The sequence below is a fragment of the Sphaerodactylus townsendi genome, linkage group LG10 (assembly GCF_021028975.2).
Source record: "Sphaerodactylus townsendi isolate TG3544 linkage group LG10, MPM_Stown_v2.3, whole genome shotgun sequence".
NCBI lineage: Eukaryota > Metazoa > Chordata > Lepidosauria > Squamata > Sphaerodactylidae > Sphaerodactylus > Sphaerodactylus townsendi.
Window position 1 is genome coordinate 37,225,218 of NC_059434.1, and position 22,965 is coordinate 37,248,182.

The 22,965-nt window shown below is 40.3% G+C and overlaps 1 protein-coding gene across 2 annotated transcripts in view; it reads right to left on the reverse strand.

Annotated features, from left to right (window-relative positions):
* The window catches only part of GALNTL6 (polypeptide N-acetylgalactosaminyltransferase like 6), a 605,637-nt gene that overhangs the window by 102,000 nt on the left and 480,672 nt on the right, over positions 1-22,965 (reverse strand). For both annotated transcript variants that reach the window (XM_048509167.1, XM_048509166.1), the window contains exons 6-7: positions 6,286-6,471; positions 2,725-2,908 (exon numbers count right to left, since the gene is read on the reverse strand). In XM_048509167.1, the coding sequence (XP_048365124.1) occupies positions 2,725-2,908; positions 6,286-6,471 (370 nt within the window). The remainder of the gene's footprint in view (positions 1-2,724; positions 2,909-6,285; positions 6,472-22,965) is intronic.

Genomic DNA, 22,965 nt, shown 5'->3' on the forward strand with positions numbered 1-22,965 from the left:
TCCATCAGTAGGAGTTGGTCAAAAGATACACCTATGTTGTTTATTTGATTGATAATTTTGGTGTGCCAGGTGGAGTGGAAGTGGTCGCTTAACAGAAGATATGTCAGACTGCCCGGGAGGGCTCTAAAATGAAGGCGAAGCCAGTATTTAAACAAAGAAAGCCAAACCCGGGAAAAAATTGTCTTGGCTCGGAATTGTAGTCCATAACATCTGGAGTGCCAAAGGTTTGCCACCACTGATTTAAAACAACTTCTGCTAAGATCATTTTTTTTGCTGATTACTGGGACGATGTGGCATTTCTGAGTTAGTTCTTAATCAGTCCTTGTTTGGAAGGGGGGGGGTTCATTATTGCTAATTGTGCAATTACACAATTGAATTGGATGTTGGGGTGGTGCAATTTCACTGTTTGCCCCATGTGCCATTTTCTGTAGATACTCCCCTGTGTACACTTAATGCAAAGGAGACCACAAGTGCACAAAATCCCTGAGAGTTTGAATGATGTCTGTGTACACAACAAAAGGATTCAGTGATTGCTTGAACACAAACTATACATTATGTTTTTTCCGAGGATCCCACATGTTGGATAGAGAAGCATGTTCTAAGTTCAGTACTTGCCAGGACATATATGAGCCTCTTTGGATTGGGACCACAGCACTCAGAGAAAGGGGGATCAGACCCTTCTCTCCTGTATTGTTTTTCTATCCTGAAATGGTCTCCAGAAGACACTATATGCTCTGTTGTGGAAACCTAAGATATAGCTTGTCTGTGCACACATGCAGCTTCCTGAATGGGGAACAGTGCCGTTTGCTTCATTTCAAGTTGGGTGCATGGGGGAAAAGAGCAGAAAAAGGAAAGTCTAAGCTCCCTCTCCCAATACATGGTTCCAATACAAATTGGGCTTCTGCACACCTGATCGGGGACATCGCTAGAAAAAAATGCAAGAATACCTATGGGTAAAACTGCATGGATGTGAATGAATCCTGGATTACATACTGAACTGTTTCATAGTTCTGATCTTCCTCTAATCCTTCCTCTGTTTGCAAAATCAGATGAGAGGGTATATGAAAGGAAATATATGTATATATGCCACTGTTTTCTACCATTTCTATTCAGCCATGTTCCCTTTGACAGCTCTCACCAAATCTTCTCCTCTTGCTTTATCAGAAGAGTTCACCAAGAATGGAGAGGAAAAATGCTTCCAATAGGTTTGTAGTGTCATTCATTGAGACCAATTAAAATGCAAAATAGTGTATAAGCTTTTGACTGTTTCAGGCCCTGATATTAAGCTTTCTTAAGATTTCTGAAGAGAAAATGGCAGTGTCCAGCTGAAAATATAAAAACCAATTCATCAAATGTCTTTCTAGCATTAACACACACACACACACACACACACTCCTGAATTTTTCCTCTGTAGTGGGGAGGAAAGGAGGATTAAACAGCCTTACTCCCAGGGTATCTTGGGCTGTGTCCACATACTGAAGGATATTGTGCTGTTGTTGAGCTATAGCAGTCATATGCAACTGGATCAGCTTGTTCACGCTGGATAATCCAGTTATGAATGACTGCTAAAATGTAGTGATAGTGCAATATCCACTGTTGTGTGGATGCATCTTTAGCCGACAAAACAACTCTCAGGAAGGGAGGAAAGGAAGAATTAGGGAATTACATGGAATATAAAATTTTGCCATGATCCTTGGTATCAAAAGAACACACAGCCACAGTCAAAGAGAACTTAGTCGTGATCATCACATATTGTCAACGCAACTATCTTCTATTACCAAATCTTTGACATTAGCATTATTATACTAATAGGATGAAAGGAAGGCTTGTAGTTATAATGTGTGCCTGTTGACTAGTACAGAAATTGCAATAAGTACAACTAGTGTCTATGTCCAGCTCATTACACTTGTGCTACTTGGTCATGAATATGGGGACATTTAATTGAAATGAACTTGATCTGGTTTAGTTCCTCTGAAGGGAACAGAAATGAACTGTTTTTTGACTCTTAGCATTCAATGTAACTGCACAGTAGTTTCAATTCATAACTCCATTTCCAGACCCTTGATACCCTTTCCTGTCATTTCATCAGCTGCTCCAGATAAATCCCAGCTTGTCTTTCAATGTTAGAAAAAAATACAATCAAATAAAAATGGACTTTACTTTGCAGAGACTTGGGAGATTGTTACTGTGAATTATTTGATCCACACAATACCAGGGATAAGAAGGGGGCTTATCCAAGATTATTCACAAATCAGCTGGATACCCTTCTGCATTATACCCCTGCGTTTAAATTACAGCACTACGTATACAGTAGCAACACCATCAATCATGCATAGGACCAATGCTGGCAGAAAGCAGCTCATTTTTTATTCATCTGTGGCATCGCTCTCTAGCAAAGAAATAATAAACTAATGTAGTAAAGTGAATCGGCACAGATACACTTATTCCCAACTCTCAGCCAATTTTTCTTTCCTGCAGACTGAGCTGAACTTTTGCAAACTGGATTCTTCCTTGTGTGGGCCATAGCAGCTGGCCACTGGAGATCTTTACATCCATCCCCCAGATTCCACATCCTGACCTTTTCTACTCCTGTTTGTTGCTCTCTTCTTTTTGCCTGCCACCTCTAATTTGAGGTTAATTGCCCGAAGGCCCTGCTGCAACCCCGTTTTTCTCTACTGCTGTCTGTTGTATCTCATTCCTAGGCTTGCCTTTGTTGCTACTTACTCAAAGGGGTCACTGGGATCAGCCCTCTGGAGCTCTGGTGGAATTGGTATTCTTTTGTAGTACATCTCCCAGTCAAAAGCTCCACGCATGGCATCCCCTGCTTGTGCCTCATAGCCAAAGTGATTGTGGTCAATGACATCGATCATGGGACACACAATGGTTTTGTGGTTGAGCACAATTTGATCTGAAAGATGAGAACAGAAAATTATAAAAGAAAAAGCAGGTTTAGTCAAGCCATCTAGCGTATTATCACAAAATGAATATCTCTCTCTCTCTCTCTCTCTCTCTCTCTCTCTCTCTCATTCTCTCTTTCTCTCTGAGCTTGAAGACTGTCTAGGTAGTTCCCTATGGCCCTAAAGACATTTCAGTTTTCAAATCTGCATCGGGCTTCTATCTGAAATGGGTTGGATGCACTCGGTCAATGATTAAAAGCAATTATAGTCCTTCAAAAAGAGTCACATCCCAGTGGGACCCACACAAGTCAAGTCATCTATATTTCTGTCATTTTGCTGTTCTAAGCTGTCCCCAATCTGTCATCTAAGAAGTCAGCTACTAAGCAGTAACATAAAATGAAAACACTACTGATTTTAGCTTCAAGTGAGAGCAACAGAAACATTCTGGGAAAATGCTGCCCATTATGAATATCCTCTCATGTAACTTAGCTTCTGCTCTGATAGCACTTGAGGGCACTAAGTAATTCTCTTTTGAAAGGCCCTTCAATTGCATCTTGACCTTGGTCATTTTGACCTTTATGCATTGGTGTCCGCTGTACTTTACAGTTTGAGATATCTTAATTATATACATACAATCTAAGGCATAAAAGGGACAAATACACATTTTCAAGCACACATTATCCAAGTACTTTCATGACAGAGACAGTTTTAGCCACATATAGGACACCCTCTTTTTGGCATGAATTTTACATTGGATGATAACTAATTTTTTAATAGTTACTAATATGCTTTTAAAAGAAAAAAACTTTGTAGTAAATAAATAGTCTTTTTGTCTTAGTCTTACTTATCTTGTCTTAGCCTTAGCTTACATGGTTGATTTTCTGTTGTTTATTGTCTCTACCATAATCTTTGGCTTGGTGACTGTATCTGTTAATTATTCAAAGGGCTCCTCTGGCTTTATATAAACCTCAAAAAATTAATGTGTGAAGAACCATGGAGAAATATAAGGTGTTCATTAAAAAACTGGAGACCAGTCAAATGCATTAGGAAAAGTGAAGGTCATCATTTTACCACTTTGATGCCCTCAATAGATACAACTGCTTATTTGTTTCTCTCCTTGAATAGTGGCATAAGTGCTGTAATGGACCTAACTTTTCCAGAGCCTTGACTACTACTTAGAATGTATAGGAATTTAGCTTCTGCTTCACTGCATTATGCCTAGGCATAATGGAGCTTTGCCATTTCTTTGAATCTTTCTTCCTGAGTTTGCTGTTCTAAAAACAGTGGTGACTAGTTTTCACTCTGGAGATCAAGCTAATGGAATGTGGAAAATCCAAAAGGGGAAAGTTCTTCAAATGAACAATTTCATATTTTTTCCAGCTTTCTCATGATGGTACCCATGAGATAAAGACAAAACCAAAATGTTATAACAGATGTTAATGACATTCTAGAAATATATCAGAATCATCAGATTGTGTAATTCGTATCTTCCTTGATAGTGGTGCCTCATTCTGAGCTCTAGGAACATAGTAGACTATTAAAAAATTGAACTGATTGAACTGAAATAAAGAACATTCATATTTCCCAATTTCTACTGGAAGATCAGGGTTGCAGCAGATTTTTTAGTGAACCTGTCTGGCATATACCTTGTTTGACACTCCTTATGAGACTGTGAGCTAAACAGGGATATATGCAGATTGTACTGAGCAACTGGAACAGCTGCCAAACAAGTTTTCACTTGTTTCACAGCTAATCGGAAGATCATCCAGGAATTGAGTTCTTATCCACTCTGGTTCCTCAGAAAAACAGCCACACAGTGAAGTTAGAAAAAGAAGCTTTTCCTTCATTTCCAAACTGGATGGGGACAAATGGAATGTTTTGAAAGTCTGCATTGCAAAAGGTAGAGACAAAAAGGCTCCTTTCCTTTTCTCTGTAGCTCAGGTTTGGGGTGGGGAGGAGAGAAGGAAAATTAGCTGGGCTTCTGATTATTCCCCCCCCCCCCCAAACACACACACCAAATCCGTTGCATTCAGAAAACCTGGGTGGCAGTTAAGTTTTTAGGATGGGAACTTGACTTTCAGAGGAACTTGACTTTTTGCCTATCAGCTGAGAGTCAGCTCCTGGTTCCCCTTCCCTAAAACACTTTGCTGGGCAGTGGGCCCTAAGCAAAATTTCCCCAACAGGAGATCAGAAGCTCTCTCAGCACACCCCTTGTCAGCTGTGAGTCAGCTTCCAAAGACTGTAAATACTCACAAATAGGTTCTGAACAGTCAAATGGCCTGTTGATTAATTGGCTGCCTGATCACCACTGGAGAATGGAAAGTGGGCTGAACTGGCATGTGTTCAAGCATCTCTATGAAAAATAGTGGCAAATTATCTCTGAACAGACCCAAACATTTTGGATTAATGTTTCCTGAAAGAAGGTCAAAGAGCCACCTATAGACCATTGGCCCTTTTTGCATGGGCCATTTGCACGGGCAAAAACACCGTCCCTGGGCAGCTGTTCGCACAGGAGGTGCTGCTGGATCGCAGCAGCGTCGTCCTGGCCGCCCAAGAGCGGTGTGAAGCTGCTCCTAATAACCTCTCGCATTGAGCAAGGTTATTCTAAAACACTGTCTTCCCATTGGCGCGCTGCAAACCACACCACTGGGAAGACGGCGCTTTCCCCATCCCCTCCACTCACCTCATCCTCCAGCGTGGATGCAGGGGGGGGGACGCAGAAGAGGCAGCTCCGTGTGAAGCCACCTCTTCTGTGCCGGCTTCTGCGGGGTTGCTCGCATGCTCCCGTGCGAATGGCCCCCACCCCTCCACCGGCATAATTTCTGCCACTGTGCAGAAAGGGCCAAACTCTCAGTGCTGAATCCTAAGCACATTTAATCCCATGGATGTCCTGCCTGGTAATTATGCTTATGTTGTAGTCTAGGAAGCTTTACTTTCAAGTTAAAAATCCAAATGAACTGGTGACTTACAAGCAAAGGCATAATGCTGTTGCTGGGTCCCTCTGGGACCCCATTTTAACTTAACCCATTTAATTGGTTTTTGAAAATGGATCACATTTTCTAATACAACAAATGTTGCTGCAGTGCAAGTTTTGTCACATTTAGTCCATGTGATTGATTTTGAAAATGGATCACATTTTCTGGCCACGGGAATGCAGAATCTGGCTCTCTATATGTAGTATGGGAATTTAGAACCTCGCGGCTCTCTCAGATGTTCAGGAACTACAATTCTCATCCCAGCAGCCCCTACCAGCATGTAGCCAATTGGCCCATGCTGACGAAACTTGATAGGGTAATTCATGGTTCCAGGCAGAACATCTGGAAAGCCTTGCGATTACCCCTGTTCTAATATAACATGTTGTTGTAGTGCAAGTTTTAATGTCACTTACTAAGTAAGGGAGGTAGCCAGTTCACATTGACTTCACAATGTGAGTCCAGGAAGGTTAAGACTTCTCCTTTAGCTATCGATGCTCCAAGTAATCTGGTGCGAATGAGCCCTTCTCGTTTCTTGGTGCGCACAATTCTCACTTTAACAAACCGAGCCATATATTCCTCCAGCCTCTCTTTCAAATGTTCTATAAAAATAAGGGGAACACGGAAACACAAGCTGTGAAAAGCTGACCCAAGAACACACGATGCAACACATCATCTATATGCTGCTTAAGTCAGCAGCCTTTTCCCCCCCAATTTAGTTCATTTAGTGTTCCTCATTATTTGCAAGCCTGTTCCGAGACACTTCATAAATTGCAAATGTTCTTTGTTTAAACACACAGAGCAAGCGACTGACATTTTACACCTTTTCACGGCACATTCACTGTTGGCAAACTTCCACCTACCATATAATCACAGCCAAAATGAATGCAAGAATCCTCTGGTTCATGCTGCCTGAGGCCAGATGAACATTCTGGCATATGGTTTTGTAAATGATGCCCTTTCCAAGTGGGCTTTTCTCTCATATTAATTATCCGAAAGATGCATGAAAAACATTTTTTTTACAAAATAAGAACTGTGAAGTCAGCATTACTAAAGGGCTCTGACAAGTAGGAGCATGGGGGAATCAACTTTAGAGCAACATCAGCAACTGGCCACCAGCTTGCAGTAAATGAACAGTTGCTATGGCTTTTCTGACTAGGATCCTGATTCTGAAGAATAGGGAATGAATGATTGTTTAGTCAGTCTACCCATAGAGTAATATCTTGAAAGTAGATCACATGACAATACCCCATGCCATTCAATACCCTATGCCATTCACCATAGGTGACAAAGTTTAGATTTGAAATAAACCATCATTTTCTAGTATCAGGAGAGAGGGATATAGTGTCTGGACAAATTTTCTAAAGCAGCTATATTGCTATGTAGAACTGAGAAACTCAACTGAAATGAAATGACCATTAAATCTTTGGACGACAAAACATCTAGGCTATTTATTATTGGCGGAATCTGTTCAGGAAAGCTTGCCATGACAATATAATATTCAGAGAGGATGGGTTCATTTATATGCTGGGATACTGCATAAATTTTCCTTCTGAGGAGAGGCTGGAGAGAAGGAGGGGGGAGGGGAGATCAGTCAGTATTTAGGTTTTTTTCTGCAACAAATGGCACAGCTCAAATGCAGAACCCAGAGCTCTTTTCAGTAAAAATGGAAAGAAGGTACCTAATTTGTAATTTAAGAGGAAAATATCTCATTCTTTTCTGCACATTGTTTATTAAATGAGGTAATAAATCATAGCGCTGATTCATGCCATGCATCTGCCAGGTTATAAGTTGGCACGGAAACTGACAAATAAAGAGTTATGCAAGAGAAGGAGCTTTTTTAGGCTGTCACTGCTACAACAAGCAATGATAAAGGGTAGCATTATGCTGCCTCTACTGATAGTCTATAAACAAATTCTCCATTGTAACTTTTTGTGTGACCCTCTTTATCTTAATTTAAAGCCAGCAGGAGTCTACAGAAGGAATAGCAAAGAGGTAGTCGTGTCCCTACTCCCAGTAATTAAGTGTGCCCAAGCATAATACTCAAATGCTTTATTCAACCACCCAGGATGCACTGAAATCAAGGCTGCTCACCTTCTTGCTCATTTAGAGGTGCCAACTTTTTGTTTTTTTTCCAAAAAAGAATCTTTGCCTTGTAATGGCTCCAAGTCCAGAAAATCGAAATAAATACATCATGAAGTGATAGTGAGAAATGTGCATGCTAAATTTCTGCTGGTCATGAAATTAGTAAAGACCCAGATGTAATGAGAAAGAAACTGGTTTCAATCACATTTGAGGTCCTCATAATTGCTTAGAAATTTCTGTTAAGCTGACAAATTGGGTGGGTGTATGGATCTTATACAGTAGTCTTTTTATTATCATGTGCTGTTATGGAATATATAAACATTTTCAGAATCTGCTGAGCAGTGCAGTAGCCAAGGCTGTGGATGATGTTCAGTTATTCAGGAAGGTGCAAATCCTAGCGGATTGGGCACAGGTGCAGGAGTATCTTTCTAAATTTTGTGAATGGGTTGCAACAGGTAGCTTGATGAAAATATTGACTTGCTGTACAGCACTGATGAAAAAAAACAAAGTCCAGACAAGGGAACACTAGGGAAGGGAGTAGTAATAATGGTCAGTGCTGTAATGCCTTGGTATAGAGTTATGGTGTAACTTAATTTAGAACACTGTGCTTTGGAAGATGGGCTGTATGGCATTATACCCTAATGAAGTCCCTCCTGTTTCCAAACCCTGTTCTCCTCATGTTCCACCCCCAAAATCCCCAGATAATTCCCAACCTGCAGCTGGCAAGCCTAACCACTCTGCTCCTCTTGCATGTACAGAGCTTGATTGAATACTTTGTTGGCATCACAACTGAAAAGGATGACATACATACTGGTGGGTCAAAATATTCTTCAGCCCTTAAATTCTGCTGTAAAATACCATCACTTCAGAAACAAGAATCTAGTGATTCCCAGACACAGGATAGCTTTCATTGTAGCCTGTCTCCATGTTCTTCTGTCCACACTATTAGAAGGGAGACTCTGTGGTGTGCCACTTCAGGAGCCCTTGTGCCCTTGCTCAACTGGGGAAATTGCAATAGCTGAACATGCACTGACACTCCTATAATGACCTTAGATATATATTTCTTATACTCATCCTCCAAAAAAATCTTGGGACAGTTGGAGGAATGCTTTTTTTTTGTTTTTTTCATCCCTTTGTTTTTTCCCCAGACCTTGAATCTGATTGCCAGATTCCGTACAGCTGCCACAGTCCACCAATGTACAGTGCTGAGTCACTGACATATATGTGCTTTCGTGAGTGTGTCTGTGTATGTATATATCCTGTCAATGCATGGCCCATGAACATAATAAATTATTGATTGATCTTTGTGTTGAACAGTCCAAACCAGAGTGAGCAGCAGTCAGGGAAGATCCCACTGTCATATTGCTGCACAACCTCCAATGGGCCTCTTGGCAGCAAGGCAAAAAAATAAGGGGGAAAAAACCAGCTGCTGAAGAAGTCCCATGGAGGAAAATGGCCAACTAAAGTCAACTCTACCCCTGGGAACATACCAGCCTATCTCCCCTTGCACTGGTGTCTACTTGGACACCAGCATAGCATCACAGTAGTGCCCACTTCCAGGTTTAGCTGCTGCAGAGCTTTGGGATAGCCAGACACTGACATCTTTGCCCTCTCCACTGATCTGGGTGCCCCATATACCAGTGGAGGGGGCAAATGCATCTGCACAGCCCTTCGCCACTCCTGGATGCCGCCCCCCCCCCCCGGATTAGGCCAATAGCGTATCTGCCATCAACATAACTTTAAAGTATAGTATTACTAATCATATACCAATGGCACTCCTGGAATCCATGTGTGCATGTATAAAGTGATACCCTTTTGTAGCTGGCTTATGGTGACCTCATCAAGAAGCTTTCAAAGCAAGTGAGAAGCAGGGGTGGTTTGCCATTGCCTTCCTTGCAGGGTCTTCCTCAGTACTCTCTCTTTCAAGAACCAAACCTACTTAGCTTCTGAGATCTGACATGCTGGGCTACATTATTCCACCTTCCCCCCCCCCACCCCAGAATCCACATACTGAAGACATGTTAGTGATCACCTGTAAATATTTGATATTTATAGTGAGTACCCAGCAGACTACATCCAGATCAGAGGATAACAAGGCCTCTTACTCCTTTCATCATTAGGACTACGTTTTTGACTTTAACAGAAGTGCAGTTAATTAAGAAATGAAATATATATCTTCATCATTGTGCCTGTTGTGAAGGATTTGGAAGCATTTTAAGCTACAAGCTTCTTGCACAGAGGCAGGGGAAATCACTCTCGAAATAAAAGAGAAATGCTGAGAAAGTATCTGCTTCTCAACAGAATCAAATTGCTACAAAGGATCTAAAAGCACTCTGCAAAAAACAGTTCAATGTGCAAAATCCCCATGAAAGTGCAAGTTCTCTGGTTTTTGATAGAGATAAGAATCGGTCAGTCAATTCTGGTGTATTTCTTTCCCCTTGGAAGAATATAGATCAGTATACATTCTACGACAGCATTTTCCAAAAATAGTCTTCTTCATTAGAATTCTCTCTAATTGGGTACACAATAAAAAGGGGTCAAGCTAGACGTTACGTACAGATCAAGGGGTTATTGATTGATTGATTTTTAAAAGTGAAGATTTCCATGAGGCTTCAGTTGGGAGGAGAAAAATGGTCATGGAGGGCACTTTCATTATGGGCTCTTTTTCTGCTCAAACTGAGCACCTTCCTGCTTTGATTATGGGCACAACAATGAAAAAAATAATTCCTGCATTAGGAAGTGACTTTTTGTTACACTATAACAGCAGTCCTGTTCAACTTTGTGTGAGGATGCCATGATGGCACTCTACATAAGAAGCAGCCTAACAGAATTTGAGAAATGCTTTGTTATTCCCCATTGTTGTAATTATAGGAACCACGCTCAGTCCCCACCTCAGCTGTACAAAAGGAGTTTTTGCCTCTGTCCCTGTTAGTAAAAGAAGTTTTCTTTTGCCACGGCTGATAGGATAGACACCGTGTATGAACAGGCGATTGGCAGGGACCTCCTGCATCTTGGTGAAATAGACCACATCTCCTGGCTCCAGGCTTTCGGTTGCAGTATCCCAGCTGATATACTTTTTTAACATGGTAGAGCTTTGATGCAGGAATGTTTTGTACTTCATCCCTAACTGGCTGCGGTTCCTTTCACACGTGCAGATTAATGCACTTTCAATCCACTTTCAATGCACTTTGCAGCTGGATTTTACTGTGCAAAATAGCAAAATCCATTTGCAATCCACTTGTGAAAGTGTATTGAAAGTGCATTATTTTGCATATGCAGAAGGGGCCTAGGAGTGATGGGACTTGGTTGCTAGAATGAAAGAGAAAAATATGCACTGATGTAATTATGTCACATGATGGTTAGGCCTTAACTGAGAGCAGAGAGCAACAGTAGTATGAGTCAGTACTTCCCCCTGCTCCAAATCAGACCCTTGGTAAGTACCCTGAGGCCTCTCTAAAAGAGTTTTTCCCCAGACCAAGCTGTCACTACTGACTGGCTCAAGGAGAATTGGCAAAGGGAATGTGTTTGGGCTGAGCAATATCATCATACCTTTAAGTTAATCATCAGGATTTAGCTGGGTCCTTTTCAGCACATCTTTAAATGTGCAAGGTGATAAGCACCCATGTTGTGTTGTTTACCTGGGTAGCTAGGTACAGATCCATGAGGGTCTCTGGGTGATAGGTAAAACAGAACAGGAATCCAGGGACACTTTAAAGAGCAACAACATTTATTCTAGCAGAAGGTTTTGTGTGCCAGAGAACAGTTCATCATAATAGTGCAGATGCATAATTGTTTAAATCCATCACACTGATTTATATGCCCAACACCTGAAATGGAGTGGGATGTTATAAAGAGATGTTGTTTCAAAAAAAGATCCAATCTAAAGAGCAACTAGTTCATTCAACATAGACATTAGCCCCTATCAGCTATTGTTAGGCAGAGTGTAACTCCTGATACCAAGCAGAGCCATGCACACTTTAGGAAGTTACAGATGTATGGCTGCAGTAATTAATTTCCATGGTGTAGTGGTTAAGAGCGATGGACTCTAATCTCGAGAACCATGTTTGATTCTCTTCTCCTACATATGAGCAGCAGACTCTTATCTGATGAACTAGAATTGTTTCCCCACTCCTACATATGAAGCCTGCTGGGTGACCTTGGGTTAGTTACAGTTCTTCAGAACTCAGGCCAACCTATTTTACAAGGTGTCAGTTGTGGAGAGAGGAAGGGAAGGCTTTTGTTAGCCTCTTTGAGACTCCGGACATCTGAGAAAAGCAGGGCATAAATCAAAACTCTTTTTTCCTATAGGTGCCCTGTTCACATTTACAATGCATTCATGTATATCCTGCATATATGTCCATATGTCTGTGTCTAAGAAACAGCCAATGCCTGTTCATTTTACAGGTGAAACTTGAGATGAGTACTTGGATAAACATAGGGCTTAAATCTCATGTTGAGCTGTACTTATGTTGAGTGTAACACATAGATTATTCAGTGCATGTACAAAGAAACTCCATACATGGATTGTACATGTGTTCACTATAATTTGTGAACAGGGCTATATAATTAAGAATTCAGGGCTCCTGTCAATTCCTTTTCAATAGTCCACAGCAAAGCTGGAGCTGTCCAGAGATTCAAGAGCAGAGTCTGGAGAAATCCACTCAAAACCCTCTGCAGGGAGCTGTCCAAGGTGATGCTCAAACAGTTTGACAGTTCAAATCAGAAGAAATTAGGTCTCAACTGGGGATTTCTAGAGGGAGCTAACAGCTGCATCTTTAATGCTGCCAGAGTAGCAGCTCTAACCTGGCCAAATGTACAGTGTCATGTTCTCTTCATGAACCGGACTGGCTTGCCTTATGCCTCAAACTGTCACGTATGCACTTCTCCATCTGGTCAAAGCCTCTGCTTGGACTCACTACTTTTTTCGTATTGGATTTCTGAGGGAGATCATACTAATTCTGGAAGCAGAAAGACGTACTTTGGGGCTTTACATTGCCCAGTAGAATTTTAACTGAAGCCTAGGATTGTGGAATGGACACGAGGCCTTTCCGTGAGGCCTTACTCTGGAGATTTCGATGCATGGAATATCCTGTGCAGTGGGAACTGTGGAGAACAACTCTCGCTCTGAGGAGTCTTCCATCCCTGTCAAAATTAAGCCAGAGCAGGCCCTGATATTGGTGAAGCAAACCTTAATATACATAATTGGAAGGCTGTGGAATAATGCTGTAAAGGACTGTATTGTGTATCTATAGAACAAGGTAAAACTACATGTTACAAAACAGACCTGGAGCTCCCAGTCAGTGTTTGCTTCATAATGTTAATTTTGGGCATGTTCAGAATATAATCCTTGTAGGGGATTGCTGAACTCTTTATGTGCCCCACAGTCTTTTATTGTGCTATTTACAGAACTCTTTAGGTGCCCCACAGCTTTTTGTTATACTATTTACAGCCCCCCGTCCCCTGTCTCCACTCAGTTCCAGACCAGAGAAACCTATTGGTGAACATGGTCTGGATTCATTTCTAGATGAGAATCTGTATGCTCAGGAGCATTCTTCTTCTCTTCTTCTGCAAACTGATTCATCTTAGCAATGCCCTCTTTTACCTTTGCATCTATATTAACCATCAGACATTTATTTGAGAAACACAGGTTTGCTCACAACAACATGTAGGTCTGCCCAAAGGAAGCTTACACAGGCATGAGAAATGCATTAAAGTATTAGAGTTGGCAGATATAGCCAAGCTAACCTCATTACTCAAAGAAAAGACTTAATTAAGTTGTTGGACAATAGGAAACCCTTGATAGAGTATTTGGATAAAATAGAAAAAATAAACTGATGATTGGTGGTTTTGAGGGTTAAGGATTGTTAAAATAAGAACCAATAGAAAAAAAATGAAACTTTTATTTGTAGTACCTCTAAAGATCCAATTTTACCTAGGTGGTTAAAGACAAAGTGGTAAAAAAGTTACTTTTAGTGTTACTGTTCAATGCAGAAGAAACTGGGACTCCTAATGGAATATGTACTTTGTACTTCGGTGAATTTCTTTCTGTGTGTTTCTGGTGATATAAAGACTTTTAAGTACTAATAAAATGTTAATTAAAAAAGAAATGCATTCACAATACTCTATTAGTCATTTTTAATGCATAGAGCTCTATTTAAATACATGGAAGGAAGGGCAATTTTTTGTAATCAGACAAAATTGTTGTGTAATCAGTTGTGTAATCAGACAAAATTTGTAAAGTGCTTTCATAACTGAACCTATGGATGCAATTGTGCAAAATGTTTCTAACAGTGAAGGAGTACTTGAATGAAGCTGATTAAGCAATCTTGGCAATGTGGATCTCCAGCTGTTCGCAGAGGCTGTTGAGTTGCAGGCCGGCCATGCCCCCTCTAACCTGTTATTATATAATATAATACTATTGATATATCGATAGGAACCTCTGGAAGGAGCCAGCAACATGGAAGGGAGGGTGAGGGGAAAGGTGTGGATAACATTGGGAAGGGGAGTAGGAGGACTGGTTGTGGGTAGAGGGAAGAAGAGGTCCAGGGCAAAGTTGTACCAACTGGCAAATCTGCCCACTCTGACTGTGAAACAAAATCAAACTTGTGCTAGAACTGGTCTCACTTGCTGCTGGAAGAATAGAAAGTGAAAGCAGGGCTTTAGGTAACATGTCTGCACAAGAAATTTTGCAGTGATGCACATTTGCCCCCATTGCCATGTGTGTAATCAGCCAGAGAATAATCCAGTCAAGTTAAGCACTGCAGTCTCATTTATTTCAACAGAAGAGATAAACATCCACTTAAAATATTCCAGTGAAGGAATGTGGGACTGAAAAGTGCTTACTTTTGACTGGGTTGCACCCTTAGCCTTTAAAAAAAAATTACCAACTGAATATTAAGTTTTAGGGGGAAAATGTGAACAGAAACAAAAGAATATTATCTCAAACTGTCAAGAACAAAACAAAATGAAATGTGACTGAAGTGGTGAGGTGGATGCATCCTTACTCAATTGTTTTAAGGAAAGTTGAAATGTTGACATTTCCACTTGGTCTCAGTGTCCAAAAAATGCTGCAATGTCTGTAGGTCATATATTTTCTACCCCAGGGCAAGTATATGGAAACAAGGAAAAAGCACAGTAAGAATATGTTAGCAAATGAGATCGATGGCATCCCTGCAGGTGCCTTTACTTGAGAACAATTATACAGCACAAACTGCCTCATAAATTGCTCTCCAAGGAATATCAGTTTTAATGTGCATAAGCATAACTAAACTATTGTGTAAGCTATGAATATAGAGGTGGCATGATTTTCTGTGATAGGAACAAATACGTCATTAATGTCAAACATTCATTGCTAATCACTGTTAACACCAATGTCTAAATAGCATCAGAATAATATAAACAATGGTAACTATTTCAAATTGTTCTTGACAATAACATACCAACTAAACCCAATTTTACATATTTATGACATTGTGAGAAGTCACTCAAATTTTGCAACCTGTCATTAGGCTGACATTTTCTTTGCTTTGCCTGAAAACCTCTCTGACACAGTTCTGATTTCCCCCTCTCTCTAAAACCTACCTCAAGCTATTCCTTGCTTTGTCATAGATTTTCTCCATATCATTCATTTAACCCTTAAAAGACAACAGCATATAAGTTAGAACCTATTCCTATTCAACACCAACAGCTAGGAAAGATGCATAGTAGCATTTTAAGGGGGGAATGCCCTGTTTCCAGTGAACAATACCACATCAAAATCTGAGCACCATTTCTAAGTTATTTCTAAACTCTACAATTATTTTAATTTCCACTGAAATTTCTACAGAACTTTTAGATGAGCAGGACTAATTGTCTTCAAATTTTGGAGCAAATCCATGTGCTACAAAGATATCATTAGACATTGTGTTGTATTAATTTCCCTTTTTTTTTAACTTGTCAGATTTCCCAGAAAATGCAGGGGCCCTCTCAAGTTTGTAGAAAGATCTCCTTTCTCTCTACATGATCTTAATATATAGATTTAAGTATTTGTAGATGGCACTATGTTGAGAACTAGATATATTAACTACACTCAGCAGCAATCTTATTTCACACTTATCTGGGAGTAAATATTGGTGAATACAGTTGGACTTTCTTCTGAAGACATGTGAATAAAGATCAGGCTGTTAGCTGTAGTAGTCAGATAACTTTAGGAGAGCTGTCCGCTTTGGGTTGGGTGGAGCCTGAGGAGGGCAGGATTTGGGGAGGGGAGGGTCTTCAGTGGGGCATAATGCCATAAAATCCATCTTTCAAAGCAGTCATTTTCTCCAGGTAAACTAATCACTATTGGCTGGAGATCATTTGAAATCCCAGGAGATCTCCAATACCTGGAGGTTGGTAATCCAACACACTAGTGATAGATAGGAAATAGCCAGGGATAGCAGCAGGCAAAGATCATATGGAAGAGAGGAGGACAGTAAGATTTGTGAACCATTCTGGGGGAAGGGCATATTCATTATTCAAACAGGTCCTGATGCCATGCAATAGCCCTAAGTAACCACCTTACTTGGCTCCAGTGGTCCCAAACTAGTGAAATGCTGTGGTGCCAGGACATTTCTGTCAATGCAAGAGGCTGTTCTGCTGGTGGAAGAGTCTTTTCTATGGTTGAAGGGCTCCTTGTGCCAGAAGAACAGAATGGTGGAAGCCAATCCTGTGTCACGCTGATTCAAATTAGCAATGTCACTGAAATTATTTCCTTTGTTCAGAATATGAACTTCAGAAACTATTAATGAACGTCTTATATACAAAGAGAACATCATAACCGAAGTCTTCTGCCACTTTGATTTCAAATGAACTCTCCACAAATCTGCTTACCTGGCTTTTGGGGCAATGGTGTAGAATTAGCTAAAGAGGGAAATTTCTCTTTCTTCCTCCTTCCCTGCTCCCTCTAATGTCAATTGCCCTGAGAAAACTTCATTTCTAACTATTTCAGATGCCAGGAGATAGGGGGAGGAGGAGGAGTGTGGAACTTCAGAGCAAGACATTGTCATCTCTTTTGCTTAGTTTCTGTCAGATAATGTAATTCATTAATGGGTGAGATAGAAATAGGGATAAATCCAACCTCATCATATTCCTAACAATGTCATCAGAATATAATGGTTTGCGCATTAATGTTTTCATTAGAAAAAACCAAGCTATTTTTTAATTTTTGTTTTGGTTCATCAATCTCCAATATGTTCTGCATGTGTGTGACCAGTCATGAATTTGAATCTATATTATTTCGAGTGCTTGAATTATGTTTGAAACAATGAATATTGTATTTGACTACTTATCTTCTGCTGTGCACAAAAATATCCCGATGTTCCCTTTCCTGTGTGGCCTACAATTGTAAGTGCAAACCCTTTCCCACTTCATTGAATCATTTTCAATATAGCTTCATCATATCAGGAGCACTCTAATTAGTTTCTCATTCATCAAAATGGCAATCTAGGGAGACTTGTCTGTATCTTGATTGCTGCTACGTTGTTAACTGATTTCTCACTATCATTTCAGGCCTAGACCAATCCTTTAACTCAGCATGCAAACCAATCGGTAAAATAGATGCACGTGCTCTTGTGAGGATATAAAAGTCTAGAAATATAAAAGTGACAGGACTTCTTTCAAAAACTTACAGTGACTAAAACAAAGAAAAGCATTCAGTTCCAAGCAGATGGAAACAATCTTTTGTAATCATTCATACAAACTGGTTTGAGTATGTAGTAATTGTGAATATTTAGGGTTACGAGAGCCGGAATAGTGTCGAAGTTAAACATTGTCAGTCTAGGATCTAGGAAACCCAGATTCAATTCCCTGCTCATGCCATGGAAGCTTGCTGGGTGACCTTGGGCCAGTCACACACTCTCAGCCCTGACTCTGGCTAGTAATTGGAAGCAAGACCTCCAAGGAATACTCAAGTCATACTGCAGAGGCAGGCAATGGCAAACCACCTCCAAATATCTCTTGCCTTGAAAAATCCGTGGGCCACCCATAAGTCAGCTATGACTTGACTGCAAAAAAAAAAAAAAGAGAGAGAGAGAGAGTTATGACTGGTTTGGTTAGCTACAGAACTAAATCCATCTCAAGTTTTTAGTATTGTAATTTAAAAGAACAAAGAAGCCCAAGGACGTGTTGTGAAGAAGGCATCACGTTCTCAGTTCTCGACACTGCTATGATTGAGCTTTTCTGCTTAATGGGGTAAACACTGATACCTAATTAAGTATCTTCTAACAATAGTGTTTTCTGTTAATCAGACAAGAATTCCATCTATTTTTAAATCACTGATCTTATCTTCTTTCCTCCAATTATTAAACTTATTAAGAATCATTTTTTTAAAATCAATCACTGCTCATCTCCCTCTTCACTACACCCTCTGGTTAGTCATCATTCTGGTTAAAAAGAAGCCCTTAGCCTTTCGGGGGAAGGTGCCCTATAAATTAATTAAATAAATAAAATACATATCTGAGAAGCAGGAAGAGATATTTCACAATGCTAAATAGGCAATGGTGTCTGCAATCCCAGAGTCTTATTAAAATTCCCAGGCAAGCCGCATATAGGCTACATCTTCTCCCCCTTTGACCCAATTACCAACCATTAGAAGACTGGGAAGACCAGAATTAAAATTTCCACTCAGCCATAAGGCCCATTAAGTGACATGGGGCAATTGTAAGGTTCATGCATGTCACCTAAGATCCTTGGAGGAAGTTCAGGATGAAAATGTGATTGGTTTTGGGTTCTAGGATTCCTACAAGTCTCTGTTTTCAATTAGAAACTATTATTTCAGAGACTATGGTGTTTTGCTGAAAAACACAGATCTGGAGGCTTAGCACCTATAGTTTTAAATATACCTCTGCTAAATATCAGTCATACTACCAAGTCATTCAATTTCACTGTTGATTTCTCATATGGATGTGGGGGGGGGGGGGAGCTTAAATCAGAAGTGAATAGGTAATCAGATTTCCAGCTGCATTACAGAGGAAAAGAGGAAGTTTCAGGGTGAATCATGACTTGAAAAATCTAAGCAGGCAGTGGAACATTTGCTGAACTGTCATATTTCTTTCATCAGAAGGCAAGCTTTTGCCTCAAAGGCACCGAATAAAATGGGGGATCTCCGGCAGGAAATCAGTGAGAGAAGATACAAGCCTTTATCCATTAATTTCTGTTTTCCAGATTCTCATCTGAAGGGGACAAACTTGCTGAAGAAACAGGCCTTCAAGGTGAACAGCTCCTTGACCTCTTTCATTGAGATTACTGTTTCATGATTAATTGTTCTATATGAAAATTAGCAACTAAGCTAAACTAAATTGTGCTCTGAGAATCATTCTACGCTCAGGTGCATTCTGGAAATTTTTTCATGTAATTAGAAATGTAATTAGAAAAGGTAAAGGTGCAAGCACTGGATTTCTGACCCATGAAGTGACATCACATCATGACCTTTATTAGGCAGACTGTGTTTATGGAGTGGTTTGCTGTTGCCTTCCTCAGTCATCTACACTTTACCCCCAGCAAGTTGGGTTCTCACTTTACTGGCCTTGGAAGGGTGGAAGGCTGAGTCGACTTTAAGTTGGCTACCTGAAACCAACTTCCATTGGGATCAAACTCAGGTTGTGGGCAGAAACTGGACCACATTACTGCAGTTTACCACTCAGGGCTCATATCCATGTAACTGAGGTAAAATTCTTATTGAAGTTTATGTACCAGGAAAGTTCTATAAAGTCATATAACCTGGTGTCCAAGTTCCTTTTTCCTGGAAGGGTTATTCCCTGCACGAGAATTAAAAGACCCCTATTGCAGGGCAGGGTTCACCTGGAAAATATGCAAGTTAATGCACCTACAGACACAAACAAACAAACAAACAAAAACACATATGTGCCAGACTTTTATTTTTACACTGAAACAAACTATAAATATACTTAAGCAAAGTTCATTTTCTACAGACTTTGTTAATGGGCCACTAGTGCTTATTTGGCATCAGTTACTTATTTTATGTTGCGCTGAATCGAAGAGACTCTGAGCAGCAGGTCATTCTCCACAGACAATTTATTTCATTGCTTTGCTTTTACTGCAACTATCTGTGAAAATCCCAATTCACATTGGTAGCAAATAGGATTAAAAGTTTTAAGCTTCGAAGTTCAAGAGACTTGAACCTCTGCATCGTAAACCAAATATGCATGTCTTCTAATGACAAAAACACAGACAAATCTACTCATTATGTGTATACACAGCAGTTCTGCATGAGAATTGGCCAAAAATGGCCTCTCCTAGCTTTCTAGAAAGGAGGCACAAACAACAATGTACTGTGGTTCACTAAGCTGGGTGGTGAAACAGCCCTTTCTCTTTGGCTTCACACCCAGCAGGCCACTAGTTTGTCTTTCTTTAATGGTGGAAGCTGTGTATAATAAAGCCTTAACACAACCACAGGTCTTGAACTCCATGAAGTAAAAGTATTTGGAGAAGGAGGTTTTAAAAGGAAGTGACTGACTGGGAAAGCATTGATGTCCCTTTTTCTCTCATAGCTTCTCTGCTGTTAATGCATCCTGGCAAGGGCATTTTACCATGGAGGAGGGGGTATGACAGGATTTTTTAAAAACACATTACAGGATAGGACCAGAATAAAGTAAAGACTGGGGTATTTTTCCAGTTCTATATTTAAAAAGGCTGGTTAGACACTGGTTTCATGTTTTAATTAAAAAGTAAAGAATTTCAATTTGAGGTCACATTTGGTTCAAAAGACTTGAAACATAACAAACCAACCATCCTATGGTACCCTAAAACCTTTTAAGAATATTGTCACATTGTCTTATTACAGGTCACTTATTCAGATGCAAACCAAATTCTATCTAATCCATGAAAGACGATGGGCTGGATCCAGCATTACAGCTGGAGAAAAAGACCGCAATAGACCCTTTCACCAACTCAAATTCATTGTATCCATAATTCACAATTCTGTTTGCAGAAGATGTTCTGAGCATTATAATATATAGAGAGGAAAGGGCGTGTTCCACAAGATCTTATACAAGTGAAACTACGCTATGTCTGCTTATGTTTCTGCTTGCATATTTCTGGAACCAACTCTGGGTAAGAATAAATCTGCAGATTTTTAAAGTGTAATAGAATTCTTAGTTATTTTTACTAAAAAAAATAATAACATTGATATCACATGCAGTGAAAAGTTATGAAAGTAATTTTGCCTCTCTGTCCAGTAACCACTTGTATTATTTTGTCATTTAATGATCCTACTTTCTCTGAATTCTTTGCCTAATTCTAATGTATTTAGAAAAGCAAACTGAAAAAATATTTTTGTACATAAAGTGTTTGTCTTCACCTAAAAAATATGTCCATTTTTATATAAAACTAGCGGGGCCCGGCCACGCGTTGCTGTGGCAATTATCCTTCTCATCACAGTCTGCAACCCACAAAGATGTCCATGCCAACTCCTCATGCCACAGACATGCTGTACGAACATTTTAAGGGTGACAGTTAAACACAGCCAGCTTCATGGCCAGTTTTACCTGGCTCAGGTATGGACTTTCAGCAATTTGAAGGTCCAATTACCTGCTCACAACAGGGAGGGATGTCGTGAAAATTTGGGGGTGATCCATCCAGCCGTTTCTGCGTTAGGGCATGAGTAACAAACTCATGGTTAGTTTTTTATATATATAGATAAGTTTATTTGTAATCATTTGCTCCTTGAATTTCTATTTTCCTCCTTGAATTTCTTTCTTTCGATATTGTATTTTTGCATTTGTTTTTCCAGGGGAGTTTCTCTTTTATTTTATTCATTTGATAACATTTCAGGTTTTTAAAGAAAGGCTTGTTGCATTTTTTATTCCTCCTTGAACTTTTCTCTTTAACTATGCTGGCATCATCCTTTAGGACCTTTTTGTGTTTTTCCCCTAACCTGCTTTTGTCTGATGTCACGCGAGAGCCTGTTACTTCGACGGGCTGCCCTACCCTTCCCAGGGCAAGCCAGCCTCGCTGGATCGTCTGTGCATGCACCCGAACCGGTGCGGATGCGCAAAGAAGTGCCTGCAGCCGGCCACCCTCACCCGGCCCAGCGAACGGCCTGGCTGCCGGGCCCCACCCCCCGCAATGGCGGCCGCGGTTAACCTAACCGCAGGCCCCTAACCTGCTTTTATTGTAGTAATTTTTAAAAGCCTTTAAGCATCCTGAAGGAATGAACCCTCTGAATTTACTTTTCATTCAGCAGGGCCTTATTGGAAACCATAGCAACCAGATGCTAGGGACAACATATAACACTACCAAAACTCTACTCAGGGAGGGGAGGGCAGAACCCTACTCCTACTGTCACTGCTTGTCAGCACTCTGGGCAGTGGTGGGGAAAAATTGTAAAAAAGCCTACTATGTAGCTCCCGGAATCACCAGAAACTCTATGACAGAAATTCTATGGCAAAATTGCTTCTGGCAATTACTAGAGCTACCTATGTCATTTCAGATTTTTTTACATGAAGTGACATGATACTGCAGCCAATGTTATGAGCCCACATATGCCCCCATTTACAGCCCCCCAGCTGGTTCTCAGGTGCTGCCTAGAATGCCTGGCAACTCTAAACAAATGGAATGACCCTGAAACTTAATGTAAGAAGCCTATAAAAAGTAATGAAGAAGAATATAATATAAAGTTATGGAACAGTGCAAAGTGTAGCCTAGAACAATATGAGCAAACAAGATCATTGATATAATTCAGTGGTTTTCAACCCTCCTAGTGCCGCAACCCTTTAATACAGTTCCTCATGTTGTGGTGACCCCCAACCCTAATATTTATCCATTTTACAGAATGAGAACACTGATGCATAGAGTCTTAGGCGACCCTGTGAAAGGGTTGTTCAACCCCCAAAGGGGTCGCAACCCACAGGTTGAGAACTGCTGATCTAATTGATACTTGATTTCAGTGGGCATTATTCACTTCTATAAACAGGCATAAAATATCCTCTTCAAGTATTTAAGTTTCTGCACATATCTTCCAGGCTTCAGAAAGG